At 34.6% G+C, this 18,510-nt stretch overlaps 1 protein-coding gene across 6 annotated transcripts in view; it reads left to right on the top strand.

The window, feature by feature from the left end:
- The window catches only part of TMEM232 (transmembrane protein 232), a 335,529-nt gene that overhangs the window by 158,214 nt on the left and 158,805 nt on the right, over window positions 1-18,510 (top strand). For all 6 annotated transcript variants that reach the window (XM_055112526.1, XM_063604589.1, XM_055112529.2 and 3 more), the window contains one exon: window positions 15,176-15,354. In XM_055112526.1, the coding sequence (XP_054968501.1) occupies window positions 15,176-15,354 (179 nt within the window). The remainder of the gene's footprint in view (window positions 1-15,175; window positions 15,355-18,510) is intronic.

Genomic DNA, 18,510 nt, shown 5'->3' with positions numbered 1-18,510 from the left:
TATTGAGTTTTAAGAGTTTCTTATTTTCAAGATTAATGTTTCAACATATAGATGTCTGCAAATATAATCCCCCCATTCTGTAAGATGTCATTTTACTCTGTTGATTTTTTCTTTTGTTGTACAGAAGCTTTTTTATTTGATGCAGTTCCACTTGAACTTATTTTTGTTTTTGTTGCCTGTGCTTTTGGTGTTATTTCCAAAAAATCATTGCTAAAACCAATTTTAAGAGTATTTTCCCCATATTTTCTTCTATGAGTTTTAGTTTCATGTCTTCTGTTTGTCTCTAATCAATTTTGAGTTGATTTTTGTGTATGGTATAAGGGTCTAATTTTATTATTTATATATGGATATCCAGTTTCCCCAACACCATTTGTTGAAGAGACTATCCTTTTCCCATTATATATTCATGGTACTCATGTAGAATATCAGTTGGCCGTATATGTGTGGATTTATTTCTGGGATCTCTATTCTGTTCCATTAGTCTATATATCAGTCTTTAGGCTAGTACTGTTTTAATTTATGTAGCCTTGAAGTATACTTTGAAATCAGTAAATGTGATGCCTTTGACTTTGTTCTTTTTCAAGATTGTTTTGGCTAGTTGGGATCTTTTTAGGCCATTGAAATGTTTGAGTTTCTTTTTCTATTTCTGTCTAAAATGCCATTGAGATTTTGATGGAGACAGTATTGAATTTGTAGATTACGTTAGGTAGTGTAAACATTTTTAAAATATTAAGTATTTCAATCTAGGAACAAAGGATGTCTTTTCATTTGTGTCTCATTTAAGTTTTTAAACAATGTTTTGTGGCTTTTAATGCAGAAGTCTAACTAATTTGCTTAAATTTATTCCTAAGTATTTTATTCTTTTTGTTGCTATCATAAATGTAATGTTTTACTAATTTCCTTTTTGTATAGTTTGTTATTAGTGTATAGAAACAATTTTTGTGTGTTGATTTTGTACCATTCAAGTTTACTAAATTAGTTTACTTTATTGGTTTTAACGCACTTGATTTTGTGGAGTCTTTAGGATTTTCTTCATATAAGATTATGTCATCTGCAAACAGAGATACTTTCACTTCTTCCTGTCTTATTTGGATGCCTTTTATTTGTTTATCTTGCCTAATTGCTCTGGCTAGCACTTTCAGGACTCTGTTAAATAGACATCACCAGAGTAGACAACCTTGGCTTGTTCCTGGTCCAGGTAGTGAGCTCCAGGTTAGTGAACATAGTACCCAATAATTAGTATTTCAGCCACTGCCTCTTCCCCTCGTTTCCACCTCTAGTAGTCCCAGTGTCTATTATTGCCATCTTTATGTCCGTGTGTACTCAATGTTTAGCTCCCCCTTATAAGTGAGAACATGTGGTATTTGGTTTTCTGTTCCTATATTAATTTGCTTGGGATAATGGTTTTCAGTTGCATACATGTTGCCATAAACGATATTATTTCATTCTTTTTATGGCTGTGTAGTATGCCATGGTGTATATGTACCATATGTTTTTTATCCAGTTCACTGTTGATGGACATCTAGGTTGATTCCATGTCTTTGCTATTATGGATAGTGCTACAATGAATGTACAAGTGCATGTTGTCTTTTTGGTAGAATAATTTATTTTCTTCTGGGTATATACGCAGTAATGAGATTGCTGAGTCGAATCATAGTTCTGTTTTAAGAACTTTGAGAAATCTCCAAACTGCTTTCCACTGTGGCTGAACTAATTTACATTCCCATCAACAGTGTATAAGCATTCCCTTTTCTCTGCAACTTTTGCCGGAATCTGTTATTTTTTGATTTTTAAATAACAGTCACTCTGTTTGGTGTGAGATGGTATCTCATTGTAGTTTTAATTTGCATTTCTCTAATGATTAGAGATGTTGGACTTTTTAATATGCTTTTTGGATGCATGTATGTCTTCTTTTGAGAAGTGTCTGTTCATTTCCCTGCCCATTTTTTTTAATGGAGTTGTTTGGTTTTTCCTTTTTAATTTGTTTAAGTTCCTTATAGATTCATCAGACCTTTGTTGGATGCATACTTTGCAAATATTTTCTCTCATTTTGTAGGTTGTCTGTTTACTCTGTTGATGGTTCCTTTGACTGTGCAGAAGCTCTTTAATTAGTTCCCACTTGTCAATTTTTGGTTTTGTTTTAATTGCTATTGGTGTCTTCATCATGAATTCTTTCTCAGAGCCTGTGTCAAGAATGGCATTTCTTAGGTTTTCTTCTAGGATTTTTATAGTTTGTAGTCTCACATTTAAGTCTTTAATTAAGTCTGAATTAATTTTTGTATATAGTTTAAGGAAGGGGTCCCAGTTTCAATCTTCTGCCTATAGCTAGCAAGTTATCCCAGCACCACTTATTGAATAGGGAGTACTTTCTCACTTCTTGTTATTGTTGACTTTGTCAAAGATCAGATGGTTGTAAGTATGTGGCTTCATTTCTCGGTTCTCTATACTGTTCCACTGATCTGTGTGTCTGTTTTTGTACTAGTACCATGCTGTTTTGGCTACTGTAGCCTTGTTGTATAGCTTGAAGTTGGTTAATGTAATGCCTCTGGCTTTGTTCTCTTTGCTTAGGATTGCTTTGGCAATTTGGGCTATTTTTCAATTTCATATGAATTTTAGAATTGTGTTTTTTTTCTATTTCTGTAAAAAATAATACTGGTAGTTTGGTAAGAATTGTGTTGACTCTGTATATTGCTTTGGGCAGTATAGCCATTTTATGATATTAATTATTCTGTCCATGACCATAGAATGTTTTTCCATTTGTTTGTATCACCTCTGACTTCTTTCAGCAGTGTTTTATAGTTCTCCTTATAGAGATCTAACCACCTCCTTGATTAGATCTATTCCTAGGTATTTTATTTCTTTGTGGCTATTGTAAATGGGATTGCATTCTTGATTTGGCTCTCATCCACTATTAGTTGGTAGTTTCATTCCACTGTGGTTGAAAAACATTTAGCATAGTTTCAATCTTCTTGAATTTGTGAAGACGTTCATTGTGACCTGTTAAGTGATCTGTTCTGGAGAATTTTTTATGTGTACTTGAAAAAAAAAATTATCCTGTTTGGGGTTATGTGATCTGTATATGCCTTTTAGGTCTATTTAGTCTTTAGTATTGTGCAAGTTGGCTGTTTCTTCATTAATTTTCTGTCTGGTTGTCATCCTTATTATTGAAATTTCCTACTATTATTGTATTGCTGTATTTCTCCCTTTAGTTCTGTCAATGTTTGCCTCATATATAGTTATGCATTGCTTAAGAATAAGGATATGTTCTTAAAAATGCATCATTAGGCAATTTTACCACTATGCAAGCATAATAGAGTATACTTACACACACCTAGATGGTATAGCCTACTAAATACCTAGGGTACCTGGTATAGCCTATTGCTCCTAGGCTACAAACATATACAGTATGTTAATGTACTGAATACTATAGGCAATTGCAACACAATGCTAACTGTTTGTGCCTCTAAACATAGAAAAGGTAATGCATTGCACTACAACATTACAACAGCTAAATGTCACCAGCTAATATAATTTTTTTCAACTCTATCCACTATAATCTTATGGGACAACTGTCATATATGCAGTCTGTTGTTGACTGAAACACTGTTATGTGGCAAATGTCTGTATTTAGGTGCTCTTATCTTGGTTGCATATATATTTATAATTGTTATATCTTTTTAGTGGATTGATCCTTTTATATTACATAATATTTTTCTTAGTCTATTGTGACCGTTTTTTGACTTAAAGCCTGTTTCTTTTTTCTGTATAAGTATAGCCACTCCGGCTTCTTTTCATTATCATTTGCGTAGAATGTCTTTTCCATGCCTTACTTTCAGCCTATGTGTATCCTTAAATATAAAGTGACCCCCTTATAGATACTTTATGTTTGGGTCCTATTTTTTTATACACTTAGCCACTTTATGTCTTTTGATTGGGAAGTTTAATTAATCTACATTTAAAGTAATTATTGATATATAAGGATTTATTATTGCCATTTTGTTACATGTTTTATTTTTGTCTCTCTTTTCCTGCTCTGTCTTCTTTTGTGTGTGTGTGTATGTGTTTGTGTTTGTTATTTGCATGCCTTGATTCCTTTCTCTTTTTCTTTCGTGTAACTTCTGTAGGTATTTCCTTTGAGATTAATATGGGTCTTACCTAAAATACAACAATCTATTTTGTGTTGAAAACAACATCAATCTTATACAAAACTCTACACTTCTCAAAGCTCTAATAAACATTTTATGCTTATGATGTCACAATTAACATCTATTTATATTATGTATACATTAACATATTTTTAAATTGATTTACTTACCATTGTTATACTAATATAGTATTAAGTGTAGTATTAAGTATCAAGATCTTTACCAATGAGTTTTATATTTTCTTATGCTATCATATTGTAGTTTAGCATCCCTTTTTTTCAAGTTGAAGAACTCCCTTTAGGATTTGTTGTAAGGCAATTCTAGTTATAATGTGTTCCCTCAACTTTTGTTTGTCTGAGAAAGTATTTCGGTTTTTTTTTTTTAAACTGCAGTTTTCCAGGTATAGTATCTTCCTGGCAGATTTTTTTTCTTCCATCCCTTTGAACATATCATCTCACTCCCTTCTGGCAGGCAAAATTCCTGCTTAAAAAAATCTTTGGGTAGTCTTACAATCATCCCCTTGACATGACAAGTTGTTTTTCTCTCACTGCTTTCAAAATTATCTCCTATACTTTTGATATCTTGAATATAATGTGTCTCAGTGTGAATTTCTTTGGGTTAATTTTATTTGAGATCTTTTGGGCCTCCTGGATCTGGATGTACATTTTTCTTCCTAGATTTGCGAAGTGTCCAGCCAATTGTGTTTTCTAAATTGTATAGCACTGTGCAAATGGTAGGGGTTATGGCACAAGGGTGTTTCTGCTTTTACTACTGGTTTTAGTGTGGCTAGATTTACACACTAAATCTAAGCCCTTCTACTAGTTTCTGGATTTTTCATAATGAGAATTGATCCATTTGTTCCTATCGAATTGATGTTTCCACGATAGAAAAGAGAGTCCAGTGTTTTCTATTATGCCATCTTGCCGATGTCACGAGAATTTTTTCACTTTTTAAAGAGATCCCTTCTAATCAGTGGTTACTGAGTAGAAGAATTAATAAAAGTCCTCAAATGGGATGAAGTAGGAGATATTTAGGTAAGAGGAGGAGGAGAAATAACACCAATACGGTTTCAAGAAAGGCAGTTATAGGTGAATAAATTTTCACTGGACTAGATTTGGTGTCACCAATTTTGGATGTCAGCAATTTTGGATGAGTCACAGCTCAGTTTTAGATTACTTAAGGCAACTTGTTATATCTCTCAGAATCTTAGTTTCTTCAAGATTATGGGTTTTAAAAAGGTTTTGCATGTAACATAATGTGGTTATAAAGGTAAAATATTCATATTCTTTTTTACAATTTCCAAGAACATTTTTGTTATTTTCTTCTTTATTTCCTTGTTGCCCCTGGAATACAGAAATCTGTGAGAATTATCTACTTATAATTATTATTCCATCTCTTGGTAGAATAAATTTAGCTTAGTGAAATTTAAAATAAATCCAAAAGTCAGAAGTCTGATATTCCTGTAGTTTATTTATTAGAATCACAATTATTATTGAAAAGAGAATCAACTACTTTTATCCTTGGTTTCCAGTTAGAATTCCAGAAGTTAATTATTTTTATATGTTTTTGTAATTTCATTTTTTTAATTTTTAATTTTAATTTTTTAACTTCTATTTTAAGTTCAGAGATACAAGTACAGTTTTGTTACATAGGTAAACTTGTGTCATGGGGATTGGTTGTACAGATTATTTTATCACCCAGGTCACTATCACTAAGCCTAGTACCCATTAGTTATGTATCCTGATCTTCTCCCTCCTCCCACCCTCCACCCTCCAAAAAGGCCCCAGTGTATGTTGTTCCTCTCTGTGTCTCCATGTGTTGTCATCATTTAGCTCCCACTTATAAGTAAGAACATGCAGTATTTGGTTTTCTGTTCTTGTATTAGTTTCTAAGGATAATGGCCTTAAGCTCCACCCATGTCCCTGCAAAAGACATGATCTCATTATTTTTTATGGCTGCATAGTATTCCATGGCATGTGTGTACCACATTTTCTTTATCCAGTCTACTATTCATAAGCATTTAGGTTGATTCTATGTCTTTGCTGCTGTGAATAGTGCTGCAGTGAATATACACATGCATGTGTCTTCATAATAAAATGATTTATAGTCCTTTGGGTATATACTCAGTAATGAGATTGCTGGGTAGAATGGTATTTCTGTCCTTAGGTCTTTGAGGAATTGCCACACTGTCTTCCACAATAGCTGAACTAATTTACTCCCACCAACAGTGTATAAGCATTTCTTTTCCTCCACAACTTCACCAGCACCTGTTATTTTTTTACTTTTAACAATTGCCATTCTGACTGGTGTAAGATGGTATCTCATTGTGGTTTTGATTTGCATTTCCATACTGATCAGTAATGTTGAGCTTTTTTAAAATATGATTGTTAGCCACATGTGTGTCTTCTTTTGAGATGTGTCTGTTCCTATCTTTTGCCTACTTTTTATGGGATTTTTTTTCCTGTAAATTTGTTTAATTTTCTTATAGTTGCTGCATGTTAGATATTTGTCAGATACATAATGTGCAAAAATTTTCTCCCATTCCCTAGATTGTCTACTCTGTTCATAGTTTCTTTTGCTGTGCAGTAGCCGTTTAGTTTAGTTATATTCCATTTGTCAAGTTTTGCTTTGTTGCAATGCTTTTGGTATCTTCGTCATGACTTATTCGCTTGTGTGTGTGTCCTGGATAGTATTGCCTAGGTTGTCTCCCAGGATTTTCATAGTTTTGGGTCTTATAGTTAAGTTTTTAATTGATGTCGAGTGAATTTTTGTACATAGTGTTAGGAAGTGGTCCAGTTTCAATCTCCTGCATGTGGCTAGCCAGTTATCTCAGCACCATTTATTGAATAGGAAATCCTTTCCCCAGTGCTTGTTTTTGTTAGGTTTACTGAAGATAAGATAATTGTAGGTGTGTGGTCTTATTTCTGGGTTCTCTATTCTGTTCCATTGGTCTATGTATCTGTTTTTGTATCAGTATCATGCTGTTTTGGCTAATGTAGCCCCGCAGTATAGTTTGAAGTCGGGTAGCATAATGCCTCCAGCTTTGTTCTTTTTGCTTAGAATTGCCATGGCTATTCAGGCTTTTTTTGTTGTTATTCCATATAGATTTTCAGTATTTTCTAGTTCTGTCAAGAATGTCAGTGATAGTTTAATAGGAATAGCACTGAATCTATAAATTGCTTTAGGCAGTATGGCCATTTTAACAATATTGATTCTTCTTATCTATAAGCATGGAATGTTTTTCCATTTGTTTGTATTGTCTTTGATTCCTTTGAGCAGTGGTTTGTAGTTCTCCTTGTAGAGATCTTTCACTGCCATAGTTAGCTGTATTCCTTGGTATTTCATTCTTTTTGTGACACTTGTGAATGGGAGTTCATTCCAAATTTGGCCTTAGGCTGGACCGCTTTTGGTGTATAGGAATGCTAACAATTTTTGCGCATCGATTTTGCATGCTGAGACTTTGCTGAAGTTATTAATCAGCTTAAGAAGCTTTTGGGCTAAGACAATGGGGTTTTCTAAAAGTAGGATCATGCCATCTGCAAACAGAGATAGTTTGACTTCCTCTCTTCCTATTTAGATGGCCTGCAAGGTGCTGTGGGATTGAAGTCTGCGGACCATCACTGCGCGGCCCCCTGGATTCAGCCTCTTTCCTAGGAGTATGTACAGGGACCTAACCTCCTTTTTTGCTGGAGTTGTGGCAACTTTTGCCAGGAAGCCCAGAAAGCAAGAACATCTAAGCTCCCAGGTCCCCTTGTATGCCTGAGCAGCTGCTCTGCTGAAACTCTACATAACCCTGTGTCAGACTGCAGGCCCTGGTGGAGGGGATTCATGATGTATCTCCTGACCTGAGGGTTGCAAAGATCTGTGGGAGAAGCATGGTTTCCCAGGGTCACACATTCACTCACTGCTTCTCTGAATGAGGGAGGTTTGCTTGGCTCCATGTTGCTCCCGGGTTGGCCACCATTCTGCCTTGCTTTTCTCCATTCTCCGTGGGTTGAGTTGTTTTTTGATTAGTCTCAACTGTAGTACCTGAATGTTTCACTTGAAGGTGCTGTATTTACTCGCCCCTTCCATTTCTCTCCACAAGAGCCACACACCTTAGCTGCTTCTAGTCAGCCATCTTGGCCACAATAATTATTTTTAGTTAATACATTTTCATAATTGACAATTAGAAAAGACCATGAAATTTCAAGTTAAGCAAATTCTACTCAGTGTCTTCATTATTCATCTACCTTTTGGCATCCTATTTGCAATTGTGCTTCAATCAACTACCACATTCTAATAAAAGAATCAGCTAACTTTTAAAGTTTGGTTTTCCATATTACCTACAACAAAATATGGGCATATAATACCTCAGTTCTCTTCAGTTTATTCTGTTGAATATTTGTTTAATATATGTAATGATCAATAATGATGATATATGCAAAATAACAATTTCACTAATATATATTATGTACATATATGGTGATACATATATCATCATTATCATTATTTGTATTACTATAGTATAACAATATTCTGAAAATAGTGTCCTAGAATTCTTTGTATCCTGCTATCCAAAAGTATATTCCTAATTTTTCTACCCCTATCTCTATTGTTGTCTCCTCTGAAGTTCAAGAGTCCTCATGACTACCCTCTCTTTTGACACCAGCTGCAAGTTTGGGAGTCTCCAGAACCACCCTCCCTTCTAACACCAACTACAAGTCTGGAGATCCCTAAGACATCACTCATGTTTGATAATTTGCTAGAAGGACTCACAGAATTCAGCAAGGTCATTTTACTCAGGGTTATGGTTTATATGTGAAAGGATATAAATTAAAATCAGCCAAAGGAAGAGGTACATAGAGCAGAGTCCAGGAAAGACTCAAGTACAGAGCTTCCCATTATCCTCTCCCAGAGAAGTTGTGTGAAGAACATTTACTTCTAGCAATGATGTGTGACAATATACATAGAGTATGGTAAACTATGGAAGTTCACCCAAGCTTTGCAATTTACAGTTTTTGGGGGGGCTTGGTCACATACACTTGGTTAACTGCCTGCAGCATGGCTGTCTCTAGTATCTGGCCCCACCAATGTTCAAACTGATACAGTGTGGCCCAAGCCACCCCACCATGAATCAAATCTTATAGCATAAACTATTTAACATACCCAAGGACCCCAGGTAAATAATGTCATTTTTCTTAGTCAGGACATTCCAAGGCCTATGAGATTACTGCCCAGAGCCAAGGACAAAGGCCAACCCTCTCTTTGAGCATGGTTAATTCTTTAGTGTACCTTTTCCAAGTCCAAACTATCATCACTTTGCTTCTAGATTACTTCAAAGAGTTAAATGTCTTCCTGCTTCCCTCTTATATTCCACAGAGTCCATTTTCTACCAAGAAGTGAAAAGGTAAAATGTGACAGTTCCTTTTCTCATTTAAAAAGCTATAATACAAAGTAGCAGACATATAGGATGAACAAGTCTAGAGAGCTAATGTAGAACATGAAGCTTATAGGTAATAAAATTGTATCCAGGGAAAATGTACCTTTTACTAGTATTCTATTGAGAGAGGAATGAGTTGTTGACTAATATTTAACAAGCATCTTATGATTTTGAATTAGTGAAAAAAAAAAGCCATGATAGTTATTTGTTATACTAAGAATAAAATCTAAACTCTTTTCCATGGCCCACAAATTGGCTGTGACCATTCAGAGTGTATCTAAGTAAAGGTCATACCTACCTGACATAGTCTTGTCCCATGACCCTCAGGTGTCTTGTAATACATTTGTTCTGTATTTTCTCCTCTTTCTCTAAACTAGCAAGATATTCTAGGTTCAAAGCCTTTGCATTTTTCATCCTCCACTCTTGGAAATGCTTTTCCCTTGTTCCTTCAATGATTAACTCTTCTTTATCAGCTAGATCTTAGCTTGAATATCACCTCCTCATGGAAGTTTTGCTCTCATTCTGTCTACAGTAGTTTTCTTCTTCTAGTCATTGTTGGTCATATTACCATCTTCTATTATTCTCATAACATTCATAATAAACTGATACTGTTATATTTACTTTCTTTATATCTGTCTCTGTCCATTGGAATTAAGTATACCAAGAGAAGCAGTTTGTCTTTTTCTTTAGTACAGAGAACAGTGGCTGGCATCTAGCATTCACTCAGTAAATATTAGTTAAATGCATGGCTGGCTGACTGGTTCTTGTCCAACCATTAGTTTCTTGGCGTTGATCTAGTTCCTTCAACTCTACATGGCATTGCATAACATCAGTGTTTTGAACCACATTCTACATTTGAATTACCTTTAAGTGGCACATTTGATTTTGTAGTGTCATATTATATTTGACAGAATTGCAAAGGCTATACTCATTTACACTCATTCATATAAGTAGAAATATTCATATTTCGCTTTCACTAAATATATGAAATGTAAGTCTCTTCAGTGGCAATTAAAGGCTATCAAAGGGTTCAAACACTGGAATAAGGCATTACTAATAAAAAGAAAAGGCATAATATTGATTTTCAAGTACAGTGGTGGTTTCTTAATAAAATTTTTGAATTTATTAAGAACTTGTTTTGGTTTGGCTTTTTTATATCCTAGGATACTGTCTGCTTAGCTGCAGACACAGACATATTTTCTCTCAGTATATTTAAAGTGACATCTTTGATAGCTGCCACAGGGTCACTCAAAGCAGAACAGAAGAGTGCCTTATGCTACAGCTTGGTCCCTTGTTGAAACATTTCATAGCAGGCATGCTTCTCAGCAAATGTCTAGATGTGCAAATTAGAATGTGGTCTACTTTTTAGGACAGTTGTAACACATACCATCTGTCTTTATAAGGTTTTTTTTCTTCATTAACTGTCAGTCAGTTGGATGTAATAGATTCTCCCTGTGAATATTATTCATCAGCAGCACTTCAATTGAGTTTAAATCAACAGGTGAACAGCTCACTTTTAAAAATATGAATGGAATTTAAAAGGAATTGTGACTTACTAAAACATAACTATCAGAATATATTTTATGGTTTATCATTGATCTTGTGGATTCTAAAACCAAAGTGTATTCATTTTGATAATTCAACTATTGTAGTTTTATAAAATATTGACCTTCAATAAGTAATAATTTAAAATACATAGAGGAAAGTGGTTTGTATGTGTTTTTGTCAGTCATTTGTGTTAATGTTGAGAGTCTGTAAGTAAATGTAAAAATTAGTTAAAATTCACTGTATGTTTTATTTGTAATATTGTTCAAAAACTTATTTTTTCTCAGAGGCTTACAATCCAGAATTATTAACTTAAAAAATAATGTGTTTCCTTACTTATATTGACTTCAAGCTAGTGACCCACAAATCAGCAATCTCAGTCTTGCTATTTTACTTGCATTCTAGCCATATTTTTACAACAAACTACAGGACATTGAACATTAGAGTCTCCCTTCCCATGCCACATTTTCCAAATAGTATTTATCTTCTTTTTCTTAAAAGTGACTCTTCTATACACTCTTCTCATTTCTTCAAGTGGTTTTATTATTGTTTCAGTCTCCTGAGCTTAAAAATGTACTTCTCCTTTCCCCTGTATTTCTGACTGTTTCCCCATAGCTAAGAAATCCAATTAGATCTTCTCCACGCTGTCTTAAGTTTCTGCCCCTTCCTTGCCAATCTCCTGCTGCCCATTGCGGTAAAGACCTAGATTACCTCATAAAACTCCTGTATTGGTTTCCCAGTTTATTGCTTGAATAAACATGACATTGCATTGAGCAGACATAACGTTACTCCCTTCCTCAAACATCTACCATTTAATCTGATCCCCTTTATCTTTAGCTAGCTTTGGTACCTTATCTATTTTTTTTTTAACCATAGCTCACGGTAGCCTCAAACTCTGTGGGTGAAGTGATCTTCCCAACACAGCCTCCTGAGTACCTGGGACTACAGATGTGCACCACTATGCCCAGCTAATTAAAAAAAAACAAAAAACAAAACAAAACAAAACAAAACAAAAAAAACAACTATAGAGATAGGGTCTCGGTATTTTGCCCAAGCTAGTCTTGATCTCCTGGCCTGCCTCAAGCAATCCTCCTGTCTCAGCCTCTCCAAGTGCTGGGATTACAAATGTGAGCCACCATGACTGGCCTCTTATTTATTTTTAGTATAAACTGCCCACCTTAGCTTCATTTGAGATCCTTACTATCATCTCTTCCCTTCTCTGTCTGTTTAACTACCTCACTACTGGGGGCCATATTCCTGACCTAAATGTCTTGATTTGCTGTGGACTTTCCCAGTTTTGTCCTTGAAAGCTTGTGTTCCAAGAAACCCTTCAGCCCCAGGCAAAGGGACATAGTTGTTCTCTCTACCTACTTCCCTAATTCAATTAACAGATTTTTATAAATTAGATCTACTATGTTGTAGGTACTTTGTTGTAGGCACTTTGCTATATGCTAGGAATATCTGAGCGAATAAAGGATATTCTCTCTTCTCCAGTAGTTTATAATCCATAGGTGAGATATGCAAGTACAATATGATACAATACATGAGGCACAAGGGCACCTAGCTAGCCATGGAGATTCAGAGAAGGATTCCTAGTAGAAAGAATGCAGGAGTCTCCATAGAAGCCAGGTGTAGTGTGGAGTTAATTTTGGACAGGATAATTTCTGGTTAAGTGAAAAGTTTATACAAGAGCTAGAAGATTAAATGAGATGTGTATTCTAGAACTTCAAGTAGTTTTGTCTGTTTGTAGTGTATTAGCAAGAGGGGTGGGATTAAAGGAGTGGTCATAGATGTGTTCCAAAATGATGTCATATTAGAAAGACAGACAGTAATTGCCTGGCCATGCGATTTGGAATTTACATAGGGACAAATGGCAATCCTTTGCTGAGTTGTGAGTAGAGAAGTAACATAATGAGATTTAGAAAGGTCACTTTCCACAACGTGGATTAGTAATGGTGAAGCAGTAAATAATAAGACAGGAAGATGAAAGAACTAGGAAGCTATTACAGTATTTATTCTCAGAGCTAACCTTTTTTCAGATATCCTTCCATTTGAAATACTCACCCAATATCTTCATCTGCACTTTTCCCAAATTTACCTATTGGACAAGTCTTGTAAACTCATACTTTCTCCAGCCCTTTCCTTACTCTTCTAGCCCTCATTGATCTCTTGCTTTTGTGATTGTTATATCAATGACCATCATCTTTTCATTTAACAGTTACCCTCTAATTTCTCTTACAAATTATTCTCATGTCCCAGACTTGCCAATTACTTGAAGATACAGATTATCTTTTTCTCACTTTAGTCAAGACTATTCACAAAGAAAATGGTTTAAGAAAACCCCAAAACCTTAAATTTGGGCTTTTTTATTATAGTCCAAACGTTCAGTGCAAAAATATTAATGCCATTCATTCAAAAAACTTGTTTTATATTATATGTTATTTCAAATATTGTGATGTCTCAATTTAAATTAGTAAAGTTCCTATAAGGAGAAAATGACGTTTCAAAAATAATTGGCTGCTTAACTGTAGCTTCCTACTTCCAGCTTATACTTTCTCTCCTAAAGTTCCAGTAATAGAAAAGGTAGATGATACCTTAAAATTGGAAACTGGATATATGCCTTCCTCCTATTACTTGTAAAACATGTACGTACTTTCTCTTCTGCCTCCTCTTTCTTTCAAAATCTTTCTTTCCTATGAATGGAATGGAAGGTCATGACTAGAAAGAAAAGTACTTGTGTAAATTGGAGAGACTGTGCTGCATGGGACAGGATTAGACCAGCCTTTACCTGCTCTATCATTCATTCAACAGCTGTCTGATGCCAGGGAGCTTTCTAAGCAAGTTCAAGTTTATATGTTCCCTTTTATTATTCTAAGTATATATAATAACATCTACATAGCAGGATTGTAGTGAGAACTAAAATTGGACCACATAGTTAGTACCCCCTCCGGTACTAGCTATAATAATAATGATGATTGTTATTAACCTGCATTATGAAAACTAGATTCATTTGGAAAAGTTGAGGATTGTGACTTTTCATGTTGTTCTTCTATCTTTATTCAAGAAGGGCAATAATCATCAATGGACTGTCACCAGGGTTTTGGAGAAAAGTGCAATATGGAATTTAAAGGGCTTTAAAACTCTTCCAGTTCCCTTTCTGAACCATTTCCTCTTCTTATTCTTCTTATCTGCTTCACATACTCAGTATTTTCATGTTGGTTTTTGGCTAAGTTCATCTCTTCTATAATAACTGTATTATTTTATTCCCCAAATTTATTTCTCCCAAATCTACCTAAATTGGAATTCTTTCTTCCTATTACTGCATAGCAATATACAATATCTAGGTAAGAAATAATTACTATAAAGAGTAAATAGGAATGTCTTTCTCCTTTCTCTAAGGAAAATACATATTTTGAAAGTGGAACTTGGTAATGTATATAAATTGCTAATTGCTATATAAGTTCTAGAAGAGGAGTGTCTTAGAGTTTTTAAATCTCTGTTTTCATTACTTTTTCCTATATTCCAACTGATTTATTTCACTATTATTGAAATGAATTTTTCACCTTATAATTATAACAGTAGTTTTTGTATGCTTTTCACATGATTTGCACATTTTCTTCTTGGTTCAAATACCATGTTTCATAATGTTTGACTTTTTTAATAACAGGAAGTATTTTTCTGGTTTCTCTACTTTATTATAAAAATTCACCATGGTGGTCTGTGTTCATATTCCTTTGAACAGATTCCTCTTTACTTGAATTCTAAGAATTTATTTTGTGTATGTAGTTTACAGTTTACCCATTTAACTTTTAAATTTATGAAGTATACCAGTTAGGTGCAGTTTTTCTTTTCATGTGGTTAGAAATTTTAAAATGATCTGTGATCTGTTTTAAATGTAAAGGAGAGAAAGCAGTGAAGGGTCAGAAATTTCCACAGCTTAGAATTTCAGACTTTAGAATATTATTATGAATTATAGTAAAATTGGTTTATTCTGTTTCACACAATCATACTTTAGCAAGGTGAATAAAATGATAATTCCCAAAGACTTTTTCTTTTTAAACAGGTGATCAAGTAGTCTGGACTGGTTACTATGGCTTAGTGTATAACCTGGTGAAAATTTCATGGGAACTTCAAGGAGACGAAGAACAGGATGGACTTAGAAACATGATATGGCAAACATTGCAGAAAACAAAGGATTATGAGGAAGATGTACGAATCCAAAATGCAATCAATATAGCTCAGGTAAGGTAAAACACTGGGCAATAAATATGTACATCTATCATTAGGAAGCACGGTTGTCATTTCTCTCCATGGTAAAAGGAATGTCTACATTCAGTGAGTATTAATGACTTACAGGTGAGAATAATATTTTTAAAACTTAACACTGATCTATTTTTGATTAAAGATAGGAGGGTTGAGCTCTAGATGGTAGTGTAAAGGCTGCCAAAATCTGTAATAGAAACAGAATTAAATTCATTTAACACATCTAGGGAAAAGTACACCTCAGTAAGGGGTGATTCCACCATAGAACTCTAACTTGATGGGAAATTCTGATAGACATGTTAGGTACACTAGATTGAAGTAGCATGTTAAGCCATGATTCTTTTTCTCTTTTCTTAATGAAGACATTTAGAAAGTAATGGAAGTTTTAAGGAGCATAACACAATCCTCTAATTTGAGGGCTATGTTAGGATGAGCTGTGAAAGAGCTGCATAGGGGCACTTTCACTACCTCATAGCAAGGGCTGCCAAAAGAGGCAGGCTGTGGGTAAGATTCAAATAGGAGGGGCAAGGGGCATTTTTATGATGTAGCTTTTTATGATGTTAGGAATCCAGAGACCTATTCTCTCACTTGAGCATTTCCTCCCTTGTCTAGTTCAGTGACCAGAAATACCAGGAAGAAGGCTGAACACAGCCATATCATGACACTGGACTAGAGAAAGGGTAAAGGTGGTCTTAACTTCAGTGATTTCAACACACATAGAAAATAAATAGGTAAAGGTAAAAGTTCCTTTGTTGGGTTACCCACTAGCTCCAAGACTCTTCCCTCTCCTCTCAGCCTGCTTGACTACTATATTTGTAAATCAACTTATATCTCCTAGCCTTCTAAATTATAATTTAGAAGCTTAAAGGGCGTCCTATAGTTAGTGAGAGGACACAAGAACATTTTATTTTTATAATTTTGGTAATAACACATTAAACAACTACCATATTAAAGGAAAAACACACAGAAACATCTGTTTTTTTCAATGCTGTATCCCAATACACACAATAAGTGCTCAATAAATATATGTTGAATGAACAGTCCAAATGGGTTCCCTTTAAATATTAACATACATGCTATAACCATTTTTAATAATTAAATTTAATATTGATTAAATTAATGGTAAAATTATTTTTAAGATAAAAATAAAAATAATTTTGTTATTAAAAATAACAAAATTAAAGAGTAACATCTACAATTCTTTGGAAATTAAACATGCCTTGATAAATGATATGGTTTGGCTGTGACCCCACCCAATCTCATCTTGAATTATAGTTCCCATCAACCCCACGTGTTATGGAAGGTACCTGGTGGGAGTTAATTGAATCATGGGAGTGGGTTTTTTCCCATGTTGTTCTCATAATAGTAAATAAGTCTCATGAGATCTGATGGTTTTATAAAGACAGTTTCCCTGCACATGCTCTCTTGCCTGCTGCCATGTAAAACATGCCTTTGTTCCTCCTTCACCTTCCACCATGATTTTGTGGCCTCTCTAGCCATGTGGAAATGTGAGTCCATTAAACCTCTTTTTCTTTATAAATTACCCAGTCTTGGGTACTTCTTCGTAGCAGTATGAAAATGGACTGATACAGTAAATTGGGATTGGTAGAGTGGGGTGCTGCTGTAAAGATACCTGAAAATGTGGATACAACTTTGGAACTGAGTAACAGGCCGAAGTTGGAACAGTAAGAAGAGCTCTGAAGAAGATAGAAAAATGTGGGAAAGTTTGGAACTTCTAGAGATGTGTTGAATGGCTTTCACCAAAATGCTGATAGTGATGTGGACAATGAAGTCCAGACTGAGGTGGTCTCCGATGAAGATGAGGAACTTGTTGGGAACTGGAGTAAAGGTCATTCTTGCTATGCAAAGAGACTGGCAACATTTTGCCCCTGCTCTAGAGATCTGTGGAACTTTGAACTTGAGAGAGATAATTTAGGGCATCTGGCAGAAGAAAATTCTAAGTGACAGAATCTTCAAGAGGAAGAAGAGCATAAAAGTTTGAAAAATTTGCAGCCTGCATCCCATTTTTTGGGAAGGAATTCAAGCCTGCAGCAGAAATTTGCATAAGTAACAAGATGCCAAATGCCAATGACCAAGACAAAAGGGAAAATGTGTCCAGGACATGTCAGAGACATTCCCAGCAGCCCCTCCCATCACAGTCTTGGAGGCCTAGGAGCTCTGGGAATAATTTTTTAAATGTTTGTAAAAAATAAGAAAAAGTTTAAGCTGAAAGTACATTTAGAAAAATAAAAGCAGACTATAAAAAGCATAGAACTGATAAATCCTAAAATTGTTTCCTTGGGTAAAATAAAAATAATACATAAACTATTTTAGACTAGCTAATATAATGGAAAAATGAGGGAAACTTTTATTAATCACAAAATCTGGAAGGGTAAAGGGAATGTGATTATAAGAAAGTAATTGGAAAATGATTATAAAAGGATCAATTTACAACTGTTTGCTAATATATATGAAAATATAGTGCAATAAATGATTTTCTAAGAAAATATAAATGATGAAAATTAACTGTAGAAAGGATATAAAAATCTTAACAAACAAGATTTAGAGAAATTTGCAAGTGACCTACTAGATTTGTTCATATGAATATCAAGGACAAGACTAACATATTCATTAGTATTGCTAATATTTAACATTGTTATTGACACACTAACCTGTGCACTCATATTTAGCAGGTAACTGAATATATGTTGGGTCATAACTGGAGAATGTTTAAACCAAGTTTGTCATACCAAAGCAGTAGGTGAGAGTAGCTAAACACTTGGGAACAGAGAAAAAATAATTCCGTTTAAATTCCAACTCCACACAATCTCTTTATACAGATGGGACTTGGAACAAGTTATTCCTCAGCCTTAGTTTTCTTATTTTTGAAAACTGTATGCCAAGGGATATTTCTCATGCTCACAGACAGGGATAGTAAGTGAAAATCACATAAGAGACAGGAAAGCTGAGTGATTTTGAGAGCACAGAACCTACAGCAAAGGTTGCCTGGGTTCAAATGGCTGTTCTACCACAGAGTATCTAAGTGACCTTGGGCATATTTTTACTTCAGTTTCCTTCTCTGAAAATGGGGCTAAGAATAGTATCTAATGCATAGGCTTGTTATGATGACTAAAT

Source organism: Pan paniscus, chromosome 4 (assembly GCF_029289425.2).
Source record: "Pan paniscus chromosome 4, NHGRI_mPanPan1-v2.0_pri, whole genome shotgun sequence".
NCBI lineage: Eukaryota > Metazoa > Chordata > Mammalia > Primates > Hominidae > Pan > Pan paniscus.
This window is presented reverse-complemented; position numbering and strand designations above follow the sequence as displayed.